This window comes from Ursus arctos, unplaced genomic scaffold, assembly GCF_023065955.2.
Source record: "Ursus arctos isolate Adak ecotype North America unplaced genomic scaffold, UrsArc2.0 scaffold_10, whole genome shotgun sequence".
In the NCBI taxonomy this organism is placed as follows: Eukaryota; Metazoa; Chordata; class Mammalia; order Carnivora; family Ursidae; genus Ursus; species Ursus arctos.
Genome location: NW_026622764.1, coordinates 51,570,111 through 51,597,912, shown reverse-complemented (window position 1 = coordinate 51,597,912; position 27,802 = coordinate 51,570,111). Strand labels below are relative to the sequence as shown.

At 44.5% G+C, this 27,802-nt stretch overlaps 1 protein-coding gene across 4 annotated transcripts in view; it reads left to right on the top strand.

The window, feature by feature from the left end:
- Positions 1 to 27,802, top strand: part of ENOX1 (ecto-NOX disulfide-thiol exchanger 1) — a 539,166-nt gene that overhangs the window by 458,452 nt on the left and 52,912 nt on the right. For all 4 annotated transcript variants that reach the window (XM_057308447.1, XM_057308444.1, XM_057308442.1 and 1 more), the window contains 2 exons: positions 16,598 to 16,705; positions 20,937 to 20,993. In XM_057308447.1, the coding sequence (XP_057164430.1) occupies positions 16,598 to 16,705; positions 20,937 to 20,993 (165 nt within the window). The remainder of the gene's footprint in view (positions 1 to 16,597; positions 16,706 to 20,936; positions 20,994 to 27,802) is intronic.

Below are 27,802 nucleotides of genomic sequence, written 5' to 3'. Positions count from 1 at the left end.
TGCTAGCCATTTCTCATGCAAAACCCATGCTTTGCTTAGGCTGTTGGGGTCCACTCACGGTAAAAAAGCAAGGTAGAATAATGTGATAATGGGAATTCTGTTACAGATACAAAATCTGAACTAGATAACGGGCTCAGTTTTACCACTATTGTTACAGCAAGAGAACCACGAAATACAGAATGTTAAAACCAGGAAGGGCATTGGTGAGCCCCCCTAATTCAGCATTACTTCCTGGTTGTAATCAAATGGAGAGGTTAAGTCACTGAGCTGAGCACCCCACGGCCACCATGGCCCCTCCACCGCCCAGGGCTCCCAGTTCCTGGTTCTCGGGTCCTCACTCTGCTTCCCCCTACTTGCTTGCATTCTGAGAATCTTTTCCTTTTACACTCATTTGTATCGATCTGTCTCCCGTGCCCCTGAAAAATGAGTTGAGGCACAGGGACTCTTTTCCCCAGACAGGTTAAATGAGTGCTCATTTCTTTTTTCTTCTGACATCACAGTTGAAACTAATCCTAACACGTAAGACCAGTCTCTTAGGGCTAATGTAGTAGTTCGCGTCCAACCACTATCTGAGTAAACGAATGAAGAAAAGAACAAATTGTTGAGTCTCTGCACACAATTTATTGTGTGACAGAAAACTCTGAACCAGCTTCCCTGATTCTTAACCTCTGCTGTGTTCCCTACTCGTGCCCAAACAAGTAATAATCTCATCTCACTGGCCGAATAGAACTGGCCTTCTGAGAAGTCTTGGTTGACGGATTAGGATTGATCAAGTCCTTCTGTCGTTAGAGGTCATGAATGCTCCCTGCCGGCACTGCAGATCCCGGGGAGCTGGCTACTTAGTCCCTGGCCCTCTCCAGGGCGGCCGGTGAGGCTCTGGGCTCCCAGAGAATGGCCCCGACCTCGGGCAGTAAGCACCGAGTTTCCTTCATGCTGACTGTGTGTGTGCAGTCACAAATGTTTCTGTGCAGACAACATCTTTCTACGGTCCAAAAGCTCTCACAGCTTTAATGGGTCCTAGGAGATGACGTTTTTATTTGCACCATGCTTATTAAGGAACCAGGGATTAGAAGCCATAGGGAAGAAGCCTCCAAACCAGGCAGTTTGGTGCTTAACATTTCTTCCAAACGTTGAAGGTGACATTATGTGACAAATTGAGACTGGAACGACAATGGGGAACATGCCCACCCCACTCGTTAATGAAAGACCCTAAAATATGTCAGGAAACACAGACATTTTTCTAAGCAACTCCGCTGTTCCCTCCCTCTTGCCGTTGCTGCCAGTGTTTGCAGTCTGTGAAGCATTTCCATACAACTCAGCCCCTATAAGCTTGATCGGTAGGACGTAAATGGAAAACTGTACTTTTCAAATATACCTGGAACATTTACAAAAATTCATCTTACGTTACATTTTAAAGCACATCTCAACACATTTCAGAGGAGTGCTATCATGTTTTCCGACTACAGCAAAACTTAAGAAATCAATGTCACTAAAGATAACTAAAATAAATCCTATGTATTTGGAAATTTAAAAGCACACATCTAAACCCACAAGTCCAAAGAAATCAGAAATATAATTTTAAAATACTTACAAGTGATTGATAATTAAAATACAACATAGTAAAACTTGTGGGATGCAGCTGAAACAGAACCTAGAGGAAAAATTAAAATTTTTAAATGCATGTTTTAGGAAAAAAGAAAAGCATAAACAGGCGTAAGCATCCAACTCTTTCTAAAAAATAATAAACCCAAAGAAGGAAGGATAAAAACAAGGACAGAAATGGCTAAAAGAGCAAGCAGTCATGCAGCACGGAAGATCAACAAAGCTAAATGCTGCTTATTTGAAAAGACTAATAAATGGAAAATCTTTGGTAATATCGATCAGAAAAGAAGAGAAAGACCAAATACATAATATTAAAAATTAAAATGAGGTATAACTACAGACATATGAGAAAATCAGAAATAGCTTTATGACAAATTCCTAAACTTTGGTGACATGGATAAATTCCTATAGGAAAAAAATACCTTATCAAAATTAAATCAGGAAGAAATTGAAAGCCTGAGCCATATCATTAAAAATCATTAAAATCTTAGGGCACCTGCTTGACACAGTCAGTCAAGCCTCTGGCTCCTGATTTTGGCTCAGGTCATGATCTCAGGGTTCTGGGATCGAGCCCCATGTTGGGCACCATGCCCAGTGGGGAGTCTGCTTGAGAGTCTCTCTCTCCTTTTGCCCCTCCCCCTACCCCACCCCCAGTCACACATGCTCTCTCTCTCTAAAATAAATAAATCAGTCTTTTTTAAAAGAAAATTATTAAAATCTTAACATCAGAGGAACAGACCCAAAATGGCTTTACAGTCAAGTTCTACCAAATACTCAAGGAGGATTATGCCACTCTTTTACAAACTCATTCAGAGAACAGAAGAGAAGGAAACATGTCCCCACTAATTCATTAACGCTAGGATATTTGATACCAAAAAGGGGCAGGGACAGTAAAAAAAGGGGGGGTGGTCAGGGGAGTTATAAGTCAATCTCACTTAGGAACATAGATTTAAAATTCCTTTCAAAAGCTAACTTAATCCGATATTTTATAAACCACCCTATTGGATTTATCATGGGAATGCAAGGTTAGTTCAACATTACAAAAGTCTATTGATGTACTCTAACCCATTAACGGGATTGAATCAGAATAATCAGTTTAATAGCTACAGAATACCCATTCATGATTTAAAACTAACACAACCAAAGGGGAAAAATGAAGATTTAACAACTTGGATTAAAAGAGAACTGTCTTATCTGGTTGAAGATTATCCACAGTGAACTCAGTGGCAAAACAAGCGAGTATTTTTTACTCCTCCCAGAGTAATCCCGATATAATCTTTCTTAATCCTGATACGATTACTTGGGCTAGAATGTAACTGCTTCGTATGACTTTTTGTATCATGATGTACACTTTCAAATTGTCACCTGGAAGCAGAAAAATGATTATTGCCCAGAGTCTACCAGCGGACCCTAAAAATGTGGTTTCCCTATTCTTTCCTTTTGAAAAATTCGCACTAACCTCGGTATTACCCCGTGTTTCTAGGATGTTCACTCAACTAGCTATTTATTGTGGGTGATGATCTTTTCTGTGCCGTCAATGTCAGGAGAGGTCTTTGAGCTGACTTCAGCAAACCGGGATGGAAATTTTCGTTAAAAGGACACGGGTAGCCTGAGTTCCACATGTAATGTTAAAGAGCATGCAGTGGCCGATCTTGAGTGAGGGGATTGCTGAGACCGGAGGAACACTTCCTGGGGTAGACTGATACTAAGTGTAAAGCTATGGCTCTAATTTCTGTTAATTTGTATACCTTGGGAGCCTTTTTTTGCTGTTATTCATGGCCATGCTGACACCATTTATTGTAAAGGGTCTAAGTAATTCAGCTTGCTTCTTTAATGCTCCGTATATTTAATGTTTCCGTACCGGAGAAGATTGGTTTAAAATGGTAATTTTCTGTCCACACTTTTGAGATCCAGGCAAGATGGGTGGTGCTGTATTTTATTTTACCAGAAGAATTCAGCCCCAGGTGCTGAGACTGTAATGCCACACTTCACAGTGACAGCATGTGGTGAGGCTTTCTGTTGTTGATGCTGCGGCCGTTGCTTTTCCCTTAAAGACAGCCTGCAGTTCAGGGACAGAGAGAACCTGAGCTAGCCGGGGGCCGAGGAGCTGCCACAGGGACCACCCTCCGTGGTTAAAGCCCCTTGGGGAAACTCTCTACTCTGCGGCCCACACCTGTCTACCCACGGCTCGGCCCTGGAATAGGGAACGGGGAAACTTGGAGATCTGCAAAGGTCCTAGTTAAAACGAGACTCCTAACACGTGGGCTTGCAGACCAGGCTAAATCTATTAAAATAACTTGGAGACTTTGGGGGAAGCGAGCTGACTTCCTCTGCCTCCCACCTCCTCTGTGATAGATGAATGTGCCCATTTATTTGCAGAGCTTGTCTCAGTGGCATCTAAAGATTCAAAGTGCTGGTAAGTTCAGGGGCTATTCTTCATCCTCATCCTGCCCCTAGATGTCCTAGTCTCCTAGTTGTAAAGAAATGGTAACCTGTGTTAACAAAGGAGACGTGGGAATATTGTAATCATTGAATTGATCTGCTTCGTTACAGTTCAGCCGTGACTAGCAGGTAACTAATGTAGGGGGCGGAGGCTTTCTAGACCCACAGCAGAGGAAGTTCTCCAGCCTTAGCCGTCTACGGCTGATGCAGAGATAGAATGTACGGCTCTCCCCTCTCACTTCATATTTTTGCAGAACACGTTAGATCATTACAACTTCTCACCATTAGGATTCAAGTAAAAACTCTTAAGACCCCAGCACATGTTCTTATCCCATAACCCATAAGTCAAAAGCTGCTTTCCTGAAACTGCAATCCAGGAGGTCAGTGATGGTGGTAACATCTGATGTTAATGAATCTAGAAGGAGCATGGTTTGGCTCTCCAGGAGCTAAAGTGAATGAGGCCCAGATTGCTTTGTGTAAGCCACCTCCAAAGATGGCCACAGGACTTTGGTCAAAAGTCACCCATAAAGGGTTTTCTAGCTCTAAGCTCTGATCATGACTGGGTTATAAACCCTGCAAAGAAAGAACAAATCTCTATTGGCCTTTGGGGCACAGTGCAAGACCCAGCTGTTCAATCAAGTTCTTGTTTGAAGTAAATGGGCCAACCTGGCTGGAAAGCATGTTAATATTTTAAATTTCTACATGAACAGCTGTACATGTGCCCAGAGGCCGGGGTGATGACCACCTCATATAATTGCAAAAAAAAAGGTGATAGGCATAAATAAATCCCAGCAAATTGGATTATCATTTGCAGTGGACTTGCCAGCAAAGGCAATGGAGAGAATTACCACTGACCTATACTCCTCCTTCGGCAAAGCATTTGAAGCCTTCCCTCGTGAATTGCGTGAATAGTGTTAATTCAAGTTGGCTGCCCTGTGTTTTGAAAATTGGCTAAAGGAGGGCAACCAGCACGGCTAGGGCGGGGCTGAATTACAGCCCTTTCTCTTTGAATGCTAATCCCCAGGACTGCCCACTGGTAAGTTAAAAGTTACGTGACCTTACTGGGTCTTAGTCTCTCCGTTCTTGCAGAGAAGATAGCAGCACTTTGATTTAACTTGGTACTTCTTGCCACTCAAGGAACCTCACTTCTTAATGGATGTTCTTTAGTCTCATAGTATCCTACCGGTGAGTACTGTTATCTTTATTTAACATGTGAAGAAAGTGAAAGCCAGAAAGCCGGAATGACCCTGCAAATCACACTATTAAAAAAGAAAAATTGGGGCGCCTGGGTGGCTTGGTTGCTTAAGTGTCTGCCTTCGGTTTGGGTCATGATCCTGGGGTCCTGGAATCTCTGAGCCTCACATGGGGCTCCCTGCTCAGCGGGGAGTCTGCTTCTCCCTCTTCCTCTGCCCCTCCCCCTGCTCTCCATGGTGTGCCCTCTCTCTCTCTTTCTCAAAGGAATAGATTAAAAAATCTTAAAAAAAAAAAAAAATCATGTGAAGAAAGGAAAACAGGTTTTAGAGCCTTCCAAACCACTTTTGCATCTGCTTTTCCTGTATTCAGTATTCAAGAAATTAATTGATGTATTGCTTTTTAAATGATAAATTATTCTTAGGAAACAATTGTGAGAGAAAAGGAAACGAGAGCCATAAAGTAGTCTGCAGGTCACACAGTGAGGAGCTAACCATGCTAGCCTTTGAAATGCTGACCAGTGGCTTATTTTTTTGCCTTTTCACCAATGCTTGTCTATATATATATTTTTTTTTTTCATGATAATGTTGCCTTATCAGGATATAGGGTGTTATTATGACCAGTAATTCCACTGGATTATAAAATGCCAAAAAGTATCTGTTTTTAGTACAAGTCCCTCCCAGAAGGAAAATCAAGTGAAAGAAATGGTCTCTAAAAACCGTGATTGATGAAACCTGTCCTCCCCTCCCCCACCCAGCAAGCCAAGGTCATGATCTCCCTCTCCTGCCCAGGTACTGGGCTGCTGGCCAGCGAGGTGCCTAGTGTAATTTGAACCCAGAAAGGATCCTTTTTTAAACATCCTCCTCTAAATGACAAAACTATTTTCAGTAATAATTATGAAATAAGGTGAATAATAGCAACCAGGAAAGAAATGCAGACATTAACATTTTCCTATTGATTTTCACATATAATTATGTCTGTAAAAAACCAAAAACTAAAATGGTACAACGAAAGGGGAAAAAAAAATCACTGTCTATTCGGTGGTTTTTTAAAATCCAACTAACAGTTTGAACTTTGATCTTTGATTATGATACACAGGATATAAATAATTGTCCAGTAAATAAGTGAATTTTAATAAAACCAAATGAAAAGGGTATGGTTGAGGCAACTATTAATTGTACCACTGATGTAATATTTTCCTTATTCGTCCTTTAGTTTTAAAGAAAAAAATTTTAAAAGAGTGCATTTCAATTTTTAAACTACTGTAATTCAGTAGAATAGTTAACATATGAGCTAAAGTTTGCACTTACCAAAAATAATACCACTCATTGGTTCTCACCGTGCTATTGTTTACGTCTTAAACAAAAGACTCTTTCACGGGTCCTGCAGGATGAATTGAAGTAGCTCAGGTCCTAGTTCTTAGTCTTCGCAGTAACCGTGCTGTCTTCGTTTATTTCGAATCTACTGTATAAATATAGGAATACACGCAGCGCTGGTGGGATTGGAGACACTGTGTCTAAAGTAAGCTCCAGGGATTCTGAAGCCGATGTGTGTAGCTGAGTCCTGTGCGTGAGATGGGGGAGGGCAGGGCGGGTTGGGAGTAGGAGCAGAAACTGGACATTTTCCAAATTAGCTTCTACACAGAGTGTGTTTGTTAAAGGGTAGGTAATGAAAATGTGCTAATGTGAAGATTACGTATGTATTAAATCTTAACAGTAACAGCAGCAATTCTAGATCAACAAAGGATTTTTGTCAGAGGAGTATTTTATCACTGATTTTGTGTGGAATTGCTGGTACACAGTGATAATAAATGGATGGACCTTTAGTTAGGTTGTTATTATTAAATTTCGGACAGTTGCACGTGCTTATTTCCTGCACTGAGACAGACGGCTCCCGGGACTCGGTCCTTGACATCCCGCCACTGACTGCAGGCTTAGGCCCCCAGTTCTGCATCTCAGTGCTTCCCTGTGTTTCTCAGCCTCTTGGTCACTCTTGAAGTCTCACGTTTATCACTCCTCCTTCCCTTTGGAAATTTTGCAAGACTCCCAGATCTGTGGATTTTCCCCCTTTCTCTGCAACAGGGGAAATCCCAGCGTTATGGGCCAGCCCCTGGGAACCTGGAAGCACCCCTGCTCTCTGGGATGACGTATTTCCCCTCCTTAGAGAACCCATGCCCCGCGAGATCTTGCTCACATGTAGGCACACTGTGCGTCCTTCCGTCAGACCCTTACATGTTCAGAGAAAGGAATCCTTGCCCAGCGCGCCGCCCTGGGCGAGTGGCCGGGAGCCTCATGCCTCAGGGTCTCAGACACCCCCTTGAGGACCCAAGCCCCCGAGCCCTTGAAAACGCTCTTTCTCATCATTCTCTCAGAACTGGCTCAGGCTCCCAGGACACTGATAGTCATGACCCCAGTTCGTGGTCTTGACCTATGAGAGGGCAAGCCCAGTCCAGCCTGTGCCTGGGCTGTTTGGCTCTGGTCGATGTTAGGATCTTAACAGCAGGGTCAGGGAATAGGGCCGCACTCCAGGCGTCTCTTGGCTGTTAAATGAAGCCTGATCCCATCACGAGCAAGAGATTGCCTTTCTGCCTAGCAATGAGAATGGCATTTAAAATTCAATATCAGAAAAGATATTGACGAGATTAAGGGCCTGAAGGAATTGATTTATGAGGAAAGACCCAAGGAATTAAATATGTATAGCCTGGTGTAATAGGATATTAGGCTCAGAGCACAATTTCATTTCTATGATCCAGTGTTCCTGTTATCAGTCATCTGAACGGTGGAGCTCTCTCCTGGAGATGTTTCCCCCCCAGGGGTCACCGTGCTGGAGGCAGAGAGGGAGGCACCGCGATGGATAAAACGGGCCACAGGCTTGGTTACCTTCGTATCTTGCCATAAATTGAAGCGCAGTTTCATCCCCAGGTGGAAGCCGATGACATTTTAAACTAGAATAGATCTTGAGTCGTCTTACCACCTTGTGTGACAAGAAAATTCAGGCTAGTTCAATTCCATCTTTTTTTTTCCCAAGGAGAAAAGTGAAAGTTGTTGCTACCAGGTGGTAACTGACTGTCCTTCCCCCGAGCCAGCCTTCTCTCCTCTGTCAGGAATACGGTGAGATGGGTTTGCCTGCAGGCACAGCCCTGCTCTTAATGTCACGACCATGTGCACTTGATTTTCCCATCTCGAACTTCCCCTAACAATCGGGGATCGGCTCAGGATTCGCAGTGATAGCTGGAAAGCAGGCACAGGTGACTTCAGCAGCAGGACTCAGGGCTGACATTCCTAAGTGGTTCTGAAATCGGTGAGAACCAAAACAGGATTGAGCAAGTGGAGGGTGTGGAGAGCCGTGGGGGGAAAGAAGGAGCTGTAAGCCATGTTTGGGTAGCCGGATCGCGCCAAGGGAGAAAGGATTAATGGATGCATCCTGTCTCCTTATGGCAGGACAAGGTGACAAGGGTCTGGCCGAGCTGGCCAGAGGTGGGGTTCAGATCGCAGGCTAAAGTAGAGAAATCAGATTGGAGACCAGGTGCACAGATGGGGTGATGCTGGAGGCTCGAAGGCTTTGCCATGTAGCCTAGGTATTAAAACACCTGCTGGGATCGGTTGATCAAGAGATGGTCACATCCACCATGGCCTTTGGAAGGTCCTGGACCTCATCTCCCCAGGTGATACTTTACTGGCCTCAAAGGCATATCCCACTGAGTAGGGCATCTAATTTATAGCAAAGTTAAGGAGATGGAATAACATTTATTAAAACTGAATCAAAAGAGCAGAAACACATTTAGATTTAAATTGATGACCCTCTGTGGGTTCAGATATTTCCAGACTTTGATGCGTGAATATTCAGTGGCTCATTTCTAATAAATAGAATGAATTCTGATTCAGAATAGAGCCCCCGAGCCTGTATTCTCCTAATATCTAAACTGATCCCCCAAAATCTAGGGAAACTCTCTGGGGTATAGCCATTATGAGAGTGTCTTTTGCTGTCCTCAAATCAGTGTGCTATTTACGGGTCCTCTCAAATTTATGCTAACCCTCACCTCCATCCCCCAGCTGCCCACCAGTCCTGCCAGAGATTCCTCAGTTATCCCAATTCTGCAAGTGTCAGCTCATAATGGGATGTTGCTGGGATACTTTCTATATAGAGTATCTGCTCAGTTATCTGTGACTTTTGGGGATTCTAACCTTGCATAATCTGCTAGCTCTGTCAACACTGCACCTTGATAGCAAAATTATAAAATTTAAGGAAAAAAGACAAGGACGGGGCTGCAGTTTTTAAAGCGAAGTGAAGTGCGCCACAGGGCTCCCAGAAGTAGACACAAAAGCACGTCTCCACCAGCCTCGCTTTTAAGTGGCAATGGTGAATGCCTGGGTAGAGTTGTTGCTAGGAGGATTTCGAGTTTGGCATGTCCTGATTTCCATTTTCGAGTGACAATGCGGTGTGGTTGTCAGGGTGGGAACCACGGTGTGAAGCAGGAAAATTGAGATGTGCAAGTGATAGGTCTCTCCCAGACAGTGTGGCCTTGGATACATGACTTGACCTTTGTGTGCCCATGATTCGCCCATCTGTAAAAATGGAAATGTGACCTCACTTATTCCAGGGCTCCAAATAACATTTGTAATGCTCTTTGAATTTGTCAGAGAGAAAGACCCATTACACACTGAAGTCTACATCCCCAAAGAGCATTACAAATGATCCTATTAAATCAGTGGCCTGGAAATACCAAGATGTGTCAGGTGCGGCATTTATTTACCTGTTATTGTCTGCCGGAGTGTTCGCACTTGATTGGCATATGGATAATTGTCTAATTGGAACACACTCAATTGTAACCACCAAAAAATAGTGCATCTGTTTAATGTCATCCTCTCCAATGTTAAATCAAAATTATGCTGCAGTCAGCCAATCCAACCGAGAGACTCCTCTGATTAAGTTCTAGCTGCCTGTGAACTTCTGTAATTGAGGTATTTTAGTGCTTAAACATTCAAACTGGAAAGAAGATGATACAGTCTCATACATTTCAAGTGAAGAAGAACCAGAAAGGCTGACTTCAATTACCTAGTTGCGGACTAGCTCGTTGTTTTTACAGGACATCTAGTCAAATGAAGACTAGCAGTTTTGACTCACCACCAGTCTTTTGCATACATAAATACGAGATTCACGAGTTCATGCTTTGTAAACAAAAGAAAACATTAATCTGGAAGAATGCGGAAAATAGTCTTGGGGGTGTTGATTTTATTTTTCTTCTAGTGATGGTTTGGATTTTTTTTTTTTTTTTTGCTGGATCATGGGGAAGGAATTACAGAATTACCCATTCAATGAGTGGATTGCCTTAGCCTTTTAAGAAATAGTCCCCATTAGATCAAGGAGGAGATCTGGGATTGCCAGAGTAACAAATGAAAAGGTCTTCCATGGAACTGCTGTTCTTTTCTGAAAGCTCCATATGTCTCCCTGTGTGTTCCTATGTGTCCCTTTGTGTCCCGATGTCCACAAAAATGAATCGCCCAGCAACAGACCCTCAGGTAGTTTTTGTTATTGTAGTTGTTTTGATGTCTATGTGTGTGCAGTTTTTTTGTTTTTTCTACTAGATCATGGCTTCATCCCACAGAAGTGGGGAAACCTGAGCAAGCATTCATTCCTTTCTTTACTCATTCATTCATTCAGCACCTACTATATGTTAGGGATGCCCTAATTATTAACCTTACCATTGGTGGATATAGTCTAGTTGGGGAGATACCTATGAAAGGTAGTATTGCATATTAAGTGCTTTGGGAGCATAGAAATTAGGACAGTTTCTTTGCTTGGGTAATTGAGGGAGGTCTTTATTGCAGAAGAGCCCAAGGATACTGCCTGTGGTTGTGTAGGTGCTGCCATGGACAAAGCCACCAGGCTGAATGGGCGAGCGGGAGTTAAATCAAGCCCCCACTCCACTGCCTAACTGTGTGCCCTAGTGAGGAGTCATGGCTGCCTATCGGACGTCATCATATGGGTGGTGCTCATCTGAAAGCATTCTCTAAGTGAAAGAATGAATAGGAATCTGCCAGGCAGAATTCTGGGTAGTGAGCTTGTCAAAGAGTCATGAAAGGACCTGGCCCTTCCAGGGAAGGATGAGGTCATTGGTTTGGATTTTATCCGGTAGAGGTTGGGGAACCAAAAATATTTTTAAATTATTATTATTAAAGCATAGTTGACACACAGTGTTCCATTTGTTTCAGGCATACCACATTTTTGGGGGTTGAATTATGTAAGTTCTTCATATAGTTTAGATACAAACCCCTTATCAGCTATATCACTTGCAAATATCTTTTCCCATTCAGTAGGTTGCCTTTTTGTTTTGTTGATGGTTTCCTTCACTGGGCAGAAGCTTTCTACTTTGGTGCAGTCCCAATAGTTTATTTTTGTTTTCATTTCTCTTGACTGAGTAGACATATCTAGAAAAATGTTGCTATGGCCAATGCCATAGAAATTCCTGCCTACCTTTTCTTCTAGGAGTTTTATGGTTTCAGGTTCTCTCATTTACATATTTAATTCATTTTGAACTTATTTTTGTGTAATGATCTAAGAAAGTGATATAGTTTCATTCTTTTGCATGTAACTGTCCAGTTTTCCCAACATCCTTTACTGGAGACACTGTCTTTTCCCCAGTGTATATGCTTGCCTCCTTTGTTGTTGATTAATTGACCATATATGCGTGGGTTTATTTCTGGGCTCTCTGTTCTGTTCCTTTGATCTGTATGTCTGTTTCTGTGCTGGTACCATACTGTTTTGATTACTGTGGCTTTGGAGTAGATCTTGAAAGACCTCCAGCTTCATTCTTTCTCAAGATCGCTGTGGCTCTTCGGGGCCCTTTGTGGTTCCATACATATTTTAGTGTTATTGTTCCAGTTCTGTGAAAAATGCTGAACCAATAATATTTTTCAAGTATGGGAGCACTTTAACTTTTAGATGGAGCATAGGGTGAACGATAGGGGGACCAAGCAGATCCAGAGGGGTGGAAACGGTTGCCTTAACTATGACGGTGAGGATGGGAGGGAGAAAAGGCAGAGGAATGGGCAGGGAGGTTACAAAGGTGATAAAAGGGGAGGGGTGGACTTCAAGCTTTTATCTCTGGATTCCAGGGCAGCAGACTCAGGTACGGGAAGGGAGGTGTGGATAGTAGGCAGAGTTTGAAACATCGTTAACTGAAGGGTCTAGTGGGTAGTAGGAAAGAAGCAGAGGCTGTAAAGTCATGCTTGTAAAGCATCTTAAGCACATGAGATGTGCAGATGAAGCCATGGGTGTGAACGGATCACCCAGAGAAGGCATGGAGCGAGAAGAAAAGAACCTGGCATGCTGGTCGGCCAAGGGAAAAGCATTGGTGACTGAGGACAGTGTGAGTCGGGCACTCCGGAGGGAAGTCACACTGTAGCAGAATGAGGTTTAAATGAGCGTTCATGGAAACGGTGGTTTTCGTCCCAGTTGCACATTAGAATTACCTATTAAGGTTGTCGTTGCTGTTTTCTTTTAAACTATCATTGCCTAGATATTCTGAGGTAATTGGTCTTCTTGAGGGCCCAGGAATCAGTACTGTTTTGAAAAGTTCCCCATATTTGGGGCACCTGGGTGGCTCAGCAGGTTAAACCTCCGACTCTTGGTTTCAGCTCAGGTCATGACCTCAGGGTCGTGAGATCAAGCCCCACATGGGAAGTCTGCTTAAGGTTCTCTCCCTCCCTCTCCCTCTGCCCCTCCCCCTGCTCGTGCTCTCTCTCTCTCTCTCCCTAAAATAAATAAAATCTTTAAAAAAAAGTCTCCCCTATTTAAGAAGCACTACCCTTGAATAGTCTTTTAAGAGGTGTCAATGAGCTTCAGCAGCTAGCAAGCCGATGACGCGATATTGAAAATCGCAAGGGGTTAGAGAAAGACACAAAAAAATGTTTAATGAAGACTCTCTAGAGTAGTAGACAATACGAGAACTCTGACAAATATTAGAAAGCTGGGTGGGTGAGGCTAAGTGTCAGTGAGGCTGCGGGCACAGGGACTCTTGTACTCCACCGCTGGGTGGGTGGACAGGTACAGCCCCCCGGCAGAGCAGCTCTGGCAGCTCGACGTCTCAGGCACGCTGCACGAAGCAGCGGTTCGGCCGCTGGATATGCATGCTTGGGAGATCGTCCTGCAGGTCCGTCGGGTGACACGCACTAGCGTGTTCCGCCGCAGCCTTGTACGGGTAGGGACTGGAGGTCATCTGAGCGGCTTTCTCTGGGAGAGTGGATCGGGTACAACTGGGGGGACGTACCATAGGCTATCAGGCAGCCCTCGGAAGCAGCAGGTTAGAGACATGCGTGTTCACAGGGGTGGGTCTTTAAGAAATAATGCTTAGCAAAAACATAAATAACAAGAAATATGACAAAATCATATAAAAAGGCATACTCAGAAAACAATATATATTTTAGAAAAACACACCCAAATAAAAAAGACAGAAACCGTCGAAAGTGGTTGCGTGTGTAGGAGAAGGAAGTAGGGATGACAGAGAAGACATTTTATTTTAAAAAGTGTGATTCCACAGAGACGAAAAGTACAGCGTAGGGAACATAGTCGGTAACATCATAACAATGCTGTGTCGTGACAGGTGGTGCCCACACTTACTGTGGTGAGCACGGAGCAAGGTGCACAACTGTCATGTCACTCTGTTGTGCACCCGAAACTAACAGACCATCATGTGTCCACTATACTTAAATAAGAAAAAAATTTAAAAATAAAATTTAAAGTAATAAAAAGTGTGATGCAGAGGAAGAATGAAATAGGATGGAATCCTCAGTGAGAAATGAGGTCCAGGGAAGGAGTGTGTGTGTGTGTGTGTGTGTGTGTGTGTGTTTCAGTAGAATAAAGTGTTGTAAATGTGTGGATGAAATGGCAGATTCCAGTAGAATTCTCACTTTCCCTCTTATTTATTCAGTGCTGGTAATAACAACATTATTCGAGCAGCATATGCTCCTTACGGACATACCAGAAAATTACCAGCAACACTGACTTAAAGATCCTTAAGCCCACACACCCAGAGAAAGTATCCAGACCTGTTTCTAAGAACACGTTGCAAAATGCAATGAGACGTTTGCGGAGCCTGACGTTTGGGGGGGGGGGGGTGGCGTGCACAGCATACTGTGAGCTTCCTCCATGTGCAGAGATGTCTGTGGTTCTCCCCGGCTGGCTGCGAGGAGTCCCACTGTACAGATGCCCATCGCTGACCCAGCCCAACCCCCTTCTGCTGGACGCTAGCTCTTTCTAAATTCTGTGGCCTCAAGTGCTGCAATGAGCAGACATAAGCCACCTACCTTTGAACACGATTTCCTGTCCCTTGTTTGGCTCCTGTTTAAAGAAGGCGTAAGGGTTGGATTTGAAACTTGTCTGATCTGTAAACATTCCCTGGGTGTCATCGAAGTCCCAGCAGCAGGCCACCCCCACCCCCACCCCCCCGGGGGGAGCTGCTCTGGGGGCCAGTCACGAAGGACTGCGAAGGAGCAGAGTCACTTCCCGCTCTTTGGAAGCAGTCATCTTAGGTACTTGTCACGGTGCCAAAGTACAATATGGGCTCCCTGGTTTCCGTACGTTCATCAGTTGATGCCCAATTAAGTCACACACGGCGCTAGGGGAGCCGGTGCAGGATGCGCGTGTCCCTCACATGCGAGTCCGCGTGCGCAGGGTGGTGAAGTGGGAGGCGATGAGTTTTTAGGAAACGGCAAGGAAATCACTGTTATGCGGCGGTGGGCGGCGGGGAGGGGGGGGGCAAAGTAGGTTCCTAAATTTATATCCAGTGCCGAAGGAGGGAACAGAAGCAGCAAGCCCAAGGGAAAGCAGAGTGTGTTTTTCTGAGGGCTGCCCACTCCCCCACATACCCCAAAGCTAGGTTTTAAAGATTTAATTTAATCCTTCCAGGTGGTGGGTTTAAGCATCGGCAGTCCAGCAGCCGTGTGGACTCAGGCCCTGGTGTTAGGGACCGGCCGCCAGCTGCGCGGCAGGCCCAGAGAAGCAGCCTTGACGCTGGAGACAGCTGCTTGCGCGGCAGGAAGGCACTAGCACTTTCTCTCGGGAGCGCGGCGCTAGGCCTGCACGGCAGCGGGAGCAATGCTCTTCTGTCTTTTCCAACTAGCCCTTTGTTGTTAAGAAGCTTCCGAGTCGATCTAGCCATTTCTACGGCCCCTTTCAAAGCTCTTGAATGCATTGTCCAGCCTCTGTATATATTAACATACATGCCCGTTGCCGAGAGGTAGTGCCGGGCCGCACGCCGCTGCCGGCCCACGAGGGCTAAGCCTCAACGTGAGTCCAGTTGATAGGGCGAGGGAAGCTCGAGGCAAGGCTTCCAGAAATCCCTTCAGGGGCCCTGCTTAGAAACAGCAGTGTAGGCCATAGCTTAGTGTTTTGACAGCTTATATCAGCAGTTTTCTCGGCTGATATATTGATTGCAGTTTGGACTTCAGTCCTGCCGATCTAATAAAACATCGCCGTCATAACAGAGAAAGTAAAAGGATCTTTTGTGGTCGCAGCCACTTGGTGACGGAGCTCGCAGAGCTACTGCCGGAAGGCCAGCCTTCCTGATGTCAAATGAAGCGACCTTGGGCAAGCTGACGAATCACATCCAGTTTTTTTATTATTATTAATTTCTTCGTCTATCAAAACCTGTTGTCTATTAACACTATTCTGCATATTTGTACAAATACGCATTTGTGCCAAGGACCACGAGGGTGACTTCACAGATTCCGAGCACGAATTTCTCTTGCTGTGCAACAGGGTCCCAACAGCCTGATAAGGTGTCAGAACCTGCGTTGTGGGGGCGCCTGGGTGGCTCAGTGTGTGAAGCTGCCTTCAGCTCAGGTCATGATCCCGGGGTCCTGGGATCGAGTCCCGCGTCGGGGTCCCGGCTCAGCGGGGATCTGCGTCTCCCTCTCCCTCTGCACTCTTTCTCTCTCAAGTAAATACATAAAATATTTTTTAAAAAGAACCTGCATTATTGTTACACTAAGTGATGGGGGGGCACAAAAGTTCCCCGAGGTCTAGATTAAGCTATTAAGACGTGCAAAAATCTTCTTTTTTTTTTTTAAAGATTTTATTTATTTATTTATTTGACAGAGATAGAGACAGCCAGCAAGAGAGGGAACACAAGCAGGGGGAGTGGGAGAGGAAGAAGCAGGCTCATAGTGGAGGAGCCTGATGTGGGGCTCGATCCCATAAGGCCGGGATCAAGCCCTGAGCTGAAGGCAGACGCTTAACCGCTGTGCCACCCAGGCGCACCGAGACGTGCAAAAATCTTGTGTTTGAATGGATATTTTTACTATCTTACAGTCACCTGGCCTGCCTTCCACCCTACTTATCTTAAATGTCCTTACTTCGACAGCAATTGCTGACCATCCAGGAGGAGTTAAACAACAAAAAGTCGGAGCTGGAACAAGCAAAGGAAGAGCAGTCACACACGCAGGCGTTACTGAAGGTCCTCCAGGAGCAGGTACGTGGAGGCGGCGGCTGTGATTCGGGCACCATTTCCCTCCCGGACACGCGCATCCCTCCTGCCCGCCGCGCGCCCAGACGTTTCGGCCGCCCGTCTGCGCTGGGGTCCACCTCTGCCCCGCACACCTCCCGGCAGCGGGTGCAACGTGGAATTCCGAATCTGCTCTCCCTCCTGCCCCAGGGGGGACCACCCGAGCCCGCCAGCGACGTGCGGAAGTCTACTCCAAAAGACAAATGACTTCTGATGATGTTTTAAAGTATGGGAGAGGCAGACGTATGTCAAAGCCCGCAGCTGGTCTCCTCCGAAGTGCAATAGCGAGGAGCCTGCGTTTAGCGTCCCCCGCGGCACTCGCGCAGACATATGAATAGGAACGACTGATTCATAGGGACCTGAAAAAAATCATCCCCGTGCATCAGGGCACTTATCTAACCACAGTGAGCAACAAACCTTCTCTATGAAGTTTGTAAATCTGACCGTTTCATCCGGCTTTCTTTGATACCGAAGTGTGGCCTGACATTGATAAGTGGATTTGAAAGTATTGTCTTACAGCAGGGTAAGATGGATTGCTCGGCAGCAGGGTGAAATCTGAGTGAAATCTGAGCCCTGTGTCTACGCGGGAGAGCTCTTGAAATGCTTTCCTGTTTCTGGCCTTCCCATGCTGCCGGTGATGCAATGAATGGTAATTGGGAGGAGGAAAAAAAGAATCACACAGAGTAACCCCAACCCTTTGGGGTAATCAAATTTAGCTTGTTTTACATTTTTTTTTCACCCACGGTGGCTTATGAGAAGGTTATTTGTACCATATAAATAACTTCAAAAGTGCTATTTCTAAAAATATGACGTTGGGAGAATATAGCCAGCTGTGACTCAGTGACTTTACAAGTGGTTTTTAGATTTCTATGGCTTGGGAGCAGGAAAATGTAGTTTTCGTTTTCTTTCCCTTAAAGTATTAAGTGACTTGTGAGGGAAAAGTTGAAGATGTTGGATACTGGATAAGCTTTGGAGGAAAATGCTTTATGAAACTGGGGATTATATGATCAGTACAGATTGAGTAATGGAGAGTGAGGCTGAGTCTGTATGATTGGGGCGAAGTTCGACTGGACGGCAAACTACTGACTGAATTCGCAGTGACTGGCTAGCTAGGAGCCCCCAAGCCACTGGGCTTTCCTCCTCTGCATGATTGAAAGGCTCCCAGCAGAGTAGCGCTGATTTCGTCCAGATTCGCTCCTGACCACACAGAGCTCTGAGCTTTGCAGTTTCCCTCCCTCTCCCTCCTCCGCTCCCCCCATTTGCTGGGATGGGAGGGGTGGATTTCTCCTTTCTCCAGATGACTCAGGTCTTTTCTGTACATTGTCTTTTTAGACATGACGTTCTTGCACACTTAGTAGCCTACAGGATAGTGAAAACTTAACTTTCATATTCACTGGAAAACCAAAAAGTTCAGTTGACTCACCTTACTGCAGTCTGGAACCGACCCCGCAATGCCTCCGAGCTGTGTCTGAGTTTTAATTTGAAATCTAAGCCCCAGTCACGAAAAGAGATTCAGAGTCTGGCAGAAAGCACCGGTATCTTCTTGTTATGGCCTGCGTTTTTAGAGAGCAAAAGTGCACGCACAGGCAGCCCTGAAACATCACACTTCCGTCTCCATTACTTAAAAAAAAGTGGGGAACATGAAGCAGATCCGGAACAACTAAAATCATTAAAGAGTTAGAAAATATGAGAGGGAAGGAATCGTTTTTAGACCTGCTGTGCTCATTTAAACGGGCTGGCTCTTTTCAAGCAAGATATCAGAAGTACGTCCATCTGAGAAGGCCATTGACACACTACAAGCAGGTGCATTTGGGCCCTACGGCTGCCACCAGATGTTTTCCCGAGAGCCCCTGGCTGCTTGCCCCTGTCGTCCTTGCAGCTGGGAGCACACAGCGGACACATTCCTTCCATCTCCTGGCAGCCAACCAGCCGCACACAGACACACACTTGAACGCACCTCTGTGCCTCCGTGAGCATTGCCCCGTGAGGCTTTCTTTGGACTTGCACAGAGTAACTACACGTGTGAACACTTTTTCAGTGCCTGCATAGATAGGGCCTAAACAAATAGCATCACTGCTGGAGAGTATGACTACATGCGCCTAGAGTCTTGCTGTCATACACACACACACACACACACACACACAGGAAAAGATACACCTTTTTCTGAAGACCCAGTACTACTTTGCTGTTCAAAGTGAGGCCATTTGATGGGAATCCTAAACAGAAGGAATACAGCAGACCCTCATCATTAGGCCCGGCCCCATCCCTATCAGGGGAGGCAGGACTATTCCCTAGGCTCTCCAGGAGGTTCCCAGCCTTCCTTGTTTGCTAGGATGTGGCTTCTCTCGGTCCCTTCAGGCCCCACTGGCTCCTGCCCTTCACCTCCTTTCCAAAGGGGGCGGCGTCCGACATCTGAAGCTTCTTCACAAGCCGGGTTATCACCAGCCAGGACGTGCCTTTGCTCTATCTGGAGGAGAGGAGCGGCTAGAGAAGAGAAGGACAGGCAGAGGCCAGTGAGGGCAAAAGAGCAGGGGCCGCCTGCAGGGGGCCTGGGGCTGCTCTGGCAGAGGGGAGCAGGGGACGGAACTGGACCGATGGGCAGGGAGTACGAGGAGAGCCAACGGGGAGTGTCAAAAGAGAGGAGGACGTGGAGTAGTGGGAGGGAATCTGTTTACGAGGAGGAGAGCAGCGGGCATGCCTGTGCTGGCAAACCTGTAAGGCTTTCAGGACATGGGCCTTCCTGCCCGGGAAAGCGTCGAAGCCTTCCCCACTCTGCCAGGGAAGCAGAGCTACAGGACCTACGGTGAGCAGAGAGGGCTGGTGAGGAGAAAGGTGAGGAACCCCTGCAAGAAGGAACACCTGCAAGAAGGAGGGTTTTAAGTCCGTCTGTGCCCTCTGATAATGGCTGGTGTTGAGATCACTGTGGGGCCCGTCTGTTCTCATGTCCTGTGACACAGGGTAGTTTTTGGGTGTCGAAACATCAGAGAGGGAGCCCTGAAGACCGGCGGGCAGAATTCTTGCTTCTCAAGTGGGAGTGATGTGGAAATGAGCCAAAGGACTTCTGGTCCCTGGTCAGCAGCCCCAGCCTCAGTTTCTTCATGTTACCCCACCTTTGGCAGAGCCCCTCTCTTGGCATGGAGAGCGTGCGGCTTTCTTGCTGAGAATTGGACATTGTCTTAAAAAAAGCAAACAAACAAAGAAGATTTCGTTTTAATATGTACAAATAACCAGAAAGAACCAATATTCTGGATCAGACACATTGTCAGTGTACATGCATTTATTTTCTTCTTTTCTTTCCAACTTTAAGCATTTATTTCCTGCCATGAATACGTTATTTTTGGCATAAAAAAAGATGACGAGGATACTGCTTGCTAAGCACTCATAAGCCAGGAAGAAACACTGGCGAGCGCTGCGAGGTCTGCTCAGCCTTCGCCCTTGCTCTCTGCTTCCAAACGTCTGCTTTGAGCCGGGCGAGGAAAAAATGCCAATTAAAGGTTTCCAGAAATCTTCTGGTAACTGATCACTCCTAAGCCTTCTGAGGGAGAAGAAAGAGAGTAGTGTTTTCAAATGTTCACTGTTATAAATCTCATTTGAGAAATAGCTTTTCTTCTGATGCCTCAGTGACCAAGGAAATGTCTTCCCAGTTCTTCCTTTACAAAAAGAAGAAAATCATCTTTTTTTTTTTTTTAGGCCTCCAGAAACAATGCCAGTCATTCAAATATGTTCTCAAGGAGGACACGTAGAGTAGCACTGTGGCGTGTTAGAACCACCGAAAATACATCATTCACGAGTAATCGTTAGTATAACATCATTTAGCTGGTGGCAACTTGCAAACACTGCAGGGTTGAAATTAATAGCAATACAACTAGGAAATGAAATCATTTATTATTCTTAAGAACCAATTTTATACGTTTTATGCCTATGGAACTGCTTTCTAATCTTATTTAAAAAATAATGACCAAGACCCATTTATTTTTTGCCAGCCATCAAGTTTTATAAAATATTGGTCTCAAACTGATTTCAATAAGACTCATTAGAATTATGGGCTCCATCTGCTTTTTTTTTTTTCTTTCTCGGAAGTTTTATAAAGTGCAGCCTCAAGATAAATAAATCAGAGTTAATGGGATGATGTATGTTTAATAGATCTGCTTGCTTATTCATTTGGGGGTTTTGTTCTGTTTTTGTTTTTCTTTTGCAGTTAAAAGGTACCAAGGAATTAGTCGAGACCAATGGCCACAGCCATGAGGACACAAATGTAGGTACCACTAACCTGATATTTGCTCTTGTTGCTTGATGTTGGTGGAATGCCCACAGGTATGTGGCACTTTATTGATAACTCCAAGGAAGTCAGAAGCCCTGCCTCTCAGTGGCTCGTTAAGATTACTATGAATGGTTTGGCAATACAATATGGTGGACAGGCAGTGCTACTGTTAGCTTACCAAACGTCAGTTTCGAGGTACTGAGCCATCTCTATTGTAAAAATTCTCTCATCTCAGTGAATCTCTTTGAGTTCTTTATACTTTAAAAGCTATACACTAATGATGCGTTGGGAGGGCAAATGGAATGAGACCAAACAGGGTAATAAGTTGTATATTGCAAGTATATTTATTAAGTTTGCTTGTCACCGAAGATGGTAATGAAATGATTGTCATGCTGGAGAGATTTCAGGGCGAACCGCTTCTCTCAGAAAAGCCCTTGAAAGCGTCGCCTCTCGTTTCTGACCTGGAACAAGTAGCGTGGTGCATCCGTCTTCTCGATACAAGACCCCAGTTAGCACCCCGACTTCTTCTCGCAGTGTTCCTTGCGTACCCAGTTGCCCAACCTTAGTCAAGTACTCTCTTTGCCTTGGAAGGTCCTTAGTTCCACGTGGAATATCCTGCCGTGTAGATCATTGTCTCTCCCTGTGTTTGATGGCTCTGCCTTTGTCTTTTTAAAAATCTCTCTGATATCTGTATTTGATTATCCTCATCACAGAAAATGCTTACTAAGCAGTTCTTTTCGCATAGCACAGAATCAGACGTGGTAATGAATGCTGATGAAGCTGGAGCTAGGAGAAATTATACACTTCATGTTCACTCTTGTTTTAATTATATACCGCGGAAAGCCTGACATCCAAAGTACCAAAAAAATCTCTCTTAATGACTGCTGTTCCTACCAAACAGATATTTAGCGTCTGCCGCTTACGGAGACCCTGCTGCGCACACGGAGCTCTGCTAGGTGCCGGCAGTGGGGGTGCTTACAACGAAATGCAAGGTTTACGGTCTGCCCTCAAAGAGCTTACACTGAGTGCAGGTAGGAGGGGACACTCGGGCGATATACGAGGTGTGATAAGTGTGCAGGAAGGGGAGGCAGCTGTGACGTGATGTAGTTGGAAATCTGGACTTTGTGGCTTATTAACCGTGTCAGCTGGGGACAGGTGAGCCCTTCTGAGCTTCATTTTCCTGTTTGTAAAACATATGGCAAAGCCACCGTCAGAAATGTGGTGTGACGTTGTCATGAGCTAAGGCCCGTGGAAACCTTAAGATGGTATTATTATGGTTTCTTTGTGGTGGATAATTAAGAATGGCTTTCCGGGGGGCGCCTGGGTGGCTCAGTCAGTGAAGCGTCTGCCTTCAGCTCAGGTCATGATCCCAGGGTCCTGGGATGGAGCCTGACATCGGGCTCCCTGCTCAGTGAGGAGTCTGCTTTTCCCTCTCCTCCTGCGCCTCCCCGCCTGCTTGTGCTCGCTCGCTCGCTCTCTCTCTGTCAAATAAATAAATAAAATCGTAAGAAAAGAAAAAAAAAAGAATGGCTTCTCAGGTCTGTGGGATTTGGGTTGCCTCTGAAGAATGGAGAGGACTTGAAAAAGTAGAAAAGGTGGGGAGGAAGCCATTCATACAGAGCCCTCCACGGGAAATATTTCTGTCTAAGTAGTTTCTCTTCCCACTTGAATATTTCGTAAGTGCCACCCTTACCCCAGAGCTTTTTTCCAGGGTCCTGTCCTCCAGCGACACACTGCTGCCACATTCTTTTTTTTTTTTTTTAATGATATCTTAGTCACCATGCAGTACATCCTTAGTTTTGATGTAGTGATCCATGGTTCATTGTTTGTGCATAACACCCAGTGCTCCATGCAATACGTGCCCTCCTTACTACCCATCACTGGGCTATCCCAATCCCCCACCTCCTTCCCCTTTGAAGCCCTCAGTTTGTTTCCCTGAGTCCATAGTCTCTCATGGTTCGTTTCACCCTGTTTCCCCCCTCCTTCATTTTCCCCTTCCTTCTCCTAACAATCTCCCTGCTATTCCTTATGTCCCACAAATAAGTAAAACCATATGATAATTGTCTTTTTCTGCTTGACGTATTTCACTTAGCATAATCTCCTCCAGTTCCATCCATGTTAATGCAAATGTTGGGTAATCATTCTTTCTGATGGCTGAGTAATATTCCGTTGTATATATAGACCACATCTTCTTTATCCGTTTGTCTGTTGAAGGGCATCTTGGCTCCTTCCATGGTGTGGCTATTGTGGACAATGCTGTTATGAACATTGGGGTGCATATGGCCTTCTTTTCACTATGTCTGTATCTTTGGGGTAAATACCCAGCAGTGTAATTGCTGGGTCATAGGGTAGCTCTATTTTTAATTTCTTAAGGGACCTCCACACTGTTTTCCAAAGTGGCTGTACCAACTTGCATTCCCACCAACAGTGTGAGAGGGTTCCCCTTTCCCCACATCCTCTCCAACATTTGTTGTTTCTTGCCTTGTCAATTTTTGCCATTCTAACTGGTGTAAGGTGGTATCTCAATGTGTTGGGTTTTTTTCTTTATAATATTTTTATTATATTATGTTAGTTACCATACAGTACATCCCTGGTTTCTGATGTAAAGTTCCATGATTCGTTAGTTGCGTATAACACCCAGTGCACCATACAATACGTGCCCTCCTTACTACCCATCACCAGTCTATCCCATTCCCCCACCCCCTCCCCTCTGAAGCCCTCAGTTTGTTTCTCAGAGTCCATAGTCTCTCATGCTTCATTCCCCCTTCTGATTACCCCCCATTCTTTATCCCTTTCTTCTCCTACCCATCTTCCTACTTCTTATGTTCCATAAATGAGTGAAACCATATAATAATTGTCTTTCTCTGCTTGACTTATTTCACTTAGCATTATCTGCTCCAGTGCTGTCCATGTTGCAGCAAATGTTGAGAACTCGTTCTTTCTGATGGCTGAGTAATATTCCATTGTATGTATGGACCACAACTTCTTAATCCAGTCATCTGTTGAAGGGCATCTCGGCTCCTTCCACGATTTAGCTATTGTGGACAGAGCTGCTATGAACATTGGGGTGCACATGGCCCTTCTCTTCACTACGTCTGTATCTTTGGGGTAAATACCCAGTAGTGCAATTGCTGGATCATAGGGTAGTTCAATTTTTAACTTTTTGAGGGACCTCCACACTGTTTTCCAGAGTGGCTGCACCAACTTGCATTCCCACCAACAATGTAGGAGGGATCCCCTTTCTCCACATCCTCCCCAACAATTGTTGTTTCTTGCCTTGTCAATTTTTGCCATTCTAACTGGCATAAGGTGGTATCTTAGTGTGGTTTTGATTTGAATTTCCCTGATGGCTAATGATTTTGAACATTTTTTCATGTGTCTGTTAGCCATTTGTATGTCTTCATTGGAAAAGTGTCTGTTCATATTTTCTGCCCTTTTTATTATTTGTTTATTTGTTTCTTGTGTATTGAGTTTGAGAAGTTCTTTGTAGATCTTGGATACCAGTCTTTTATCTGTAGTATCATTTGCAAATATATTCTCCCATTCTGTGGGCTGCCTCTTAGTTTTTTTGACTGTTTCCTTGGCTGTGCAGAAGCTTTTTATCTTGATGAAGTCCTACAAGTTCATTTTATCTTTTGTTTCTCTTGCCTTTGGAGATGTGTCATGAAAAAGGTTGCTGTGGCTGATATCGTAGAGGTTGCTGCCTATGTTCTCCTCTAGGATTTTGATGGATTCCTGTCTCACATCGAGGTCTTTCATCCATTTGGAGTTTATCTTTGTGTATGGTGTGAGAGAGTAGTCAAGTTTCATTCTTTTGCATGTAGCTGTCCAATTTTCCCAGCACCATGTATCGAAGAGACTGTCTTTTTTCCACTGGATGTTTTTTCCTGCTTTATCAAAGATTAGTTGCCCAAAGAGTTGAGGGTCCATTTCTGGGTTCTCTGTTCTGTTCCATTGGTCTATGTGTCTGTTTTTGTGCCAGTACCATGCTGTCTTTGTGATCACAGCTTTGTAGTACAGCTCGAAATCCGGCAGTGTGACACCCCCGGCTTTGTTTTTTCTTTTCAACAGTTCCTTGGCGATTCGGGGCTTTTCCTGGTTCCACACAAATTTAAGGGCTGTTTGTTCCAGCTCTTTGAAAAATGTCATTGGTATTTTGATCGGGATAGCATTGAAAGTGTAGATTGCTCTGGGTAGCATGGACATTTTAACTATGTTAATTCTTCTGATCCATGAGCATGGAATATTTTTCCATCTTTTTGTGTCTTCTTCAATGTCTTTCAAGAGTGATTTGTAGTTTCTAGAATATAGGTCCTTTACGTCTCTGGTTAAGTTAATTCCAAGGTAACGTATGATTTTTGGTGCTATTGTAAATGGAATATGGTTTTGATTTGAATTTCCCTGATGGCTAATGATGTTGAACATTTTTTCATATGTCTGTTAGCCATTTGTATGTCTTCATTGGAAAAGTGTCTGTTCATATATCTTCTTCCCGTTTTTTTATTTATTTGTTTATTGGGTATTGAGTTTGAGAAGTTCTTTGTAGATCTTGGATACCAGCCTTTTATCTGTAGTGTCATTTGCAAATATCTTCTCCCATTCCATGGGTTGTCTCTTTGTTTTGTTGACTGTTTCCTTGGCTGTGCAGAAGCTTTTTATCTTGATGAAGTCCCAAAAGTTCATTTTTGCTTTTGTTTCCCTTGCCTTTGGAAATGTGTCATGAAAGAAGTTGCTGTGGCTGATGTCGAAGAGGTTATAGCCTGTATTCTCCAAGATGATTCTGATGGATTCCTGTCTCACATCGAGGTCTTTCATCCATTTGGAGTTTATCTTTGTGTATGGTGTGAGAGAGTGGTCAAGTTTCATTCTTCTGTATATAGCTGCCACATTCTCAACCAGAACCTTCGCATGCTCTCCCCTCAGTCAGTCCCTCTGTGCCTTCCAAGGAAGCCACCACCAAATCCAGCAAGCCAGCCAAAATGGCAGTATGCCTCAGTTTCCTGGTCTGTAAATGGGGATGGTTTACCCGCCTTTCTTTCCATAAGGCCTATGGTGAGAAGTAAATGAGAGAATGGATGTGGAATTACTTTGTAACTGTGAGGTTCTGAGCAGGATGTTGTTATGATTGTGAGTTCATCTGTTGGTTAAATTAAATTGACGATACTTGTGAAGATAAGCCTACCACAATATCTAGTCCCTAGGCTCTCATTTTGAGAAATGTCAAAAGGCATTCATTATTAAATGAAAAAAGTGGAAGATCATCTTTGAGGTCTTTTGTCCTTCCTAAAGGAAAGTGTTTAGCTTTGAAAAATTCCTCTCTGGAATGCAGGATGTAGGCTTTGTAATCGGCAGAAGAAATGACTGTTGAGAGATGGGGTTCAGGCCAGGTAGGAGGGACGAGCAGCCACATGACCAGGGTGGGTGAGATACTTGAGGAAGATCGAGCCCAGCCACAGTTGTTGGTCACCGCTGGTGGCCACCGCCTCACCGGCCCTCAGGCGAGGCTAGTCATCGTAATCGCTGCCTCTTCGATCAGGGGTTTCCCAGTAGGTGGGCTCTTCACTTGTCTTTCTCTCTTTTGTCTATAGTGTTGTCTCCTTTGGGCAGTTTCCCTCCTACCTTCACTGAAGTGACGTGAATGAAAAGAAACAAAAATTCGTTATTTTGGCCACATGTGAGAAGCACTTGTGCAATATCTTGTGAAGATATTTTTAAATGTCTGCAGTGAAGTCTATGTCTTCATCTAAAGTTTCCATCAGCTCTGTGGTAGTAGAAGGAATCAAGGCTTTCAAGCCAGACTGAGAGGTTTTGAGTCCACTTTGACCCCCGAATAGCCATGTGACCAGGGCAAGGCAGTCGACTTTTTGAGCTGCACCTTCTGCATCCGGAAGCGTGCTCAGGGAGAGCATGCAGGTAAACAGCTGGCTCAGACTACACACTCAGCATACCAATTCCTTCTCGTCACTTCGCCACGTAAATAGTGTTTAATGTGGAAGGCGGAATTTTGACAGGATGAATACTAATGCAGATTATGAGGCTTAAAGCCTCTGGCCCAGAGGTTATTGATGAAGACATATAGATTTTTTTTCACTGTAATTATTCACATGGGCGGAAATTTTACATATTATTTATTAATAACAATTATACAGGACTGATGCTGGCTTAGCTGGATAGTCTTGTGGGAGTTGACAAGTGCTTTTTAAAAACGATACTTTTTATTATAAAAGAAATAGTTTGTATGAAACTGGAAAATTACAGAAAAAAATACAGAGGTAAAGAAAAATCACTTAGTATCTCATTGCTCAGAGATAACCACTGTTAATGTTTTATTTTCATTCTTTCCAGTCATGTGCCTATATATGACCAGAGGGGAAAAGCCATAAATAAATATTATCATATTGTTTTCAGTTTTGCACCTTTTTGATTTCTCATTACAAGTATTTTTCTTGTCACCAAATGTTCCTCAAAGACATGATTTTTAATGACTGCATAATGTAGATATGAAATAATTGAACCACAGACCTATGCGTTAGGCATTTAACTTCCCGTTTTTTTTTACTATTATAAATAATGCTGTAATTAACATACCCGTAAATCTTGTTCTGCATCTTTCGTGTTTGTTTCTGGGGGATACCGCGCATTAATAGCCGTGTCATCAAGTCTGGCAGGAGCTTCAGACTCACAGAATCGATTAGCGTTTAGAATGCGGTGCGGCACATGCTCACTTTGGGTGACATCGGGAGTCCTGAAAGGGACCCACAGAAAATACGTCTAGTCTCGCAGTTCACTGACTCTGTTGCCTT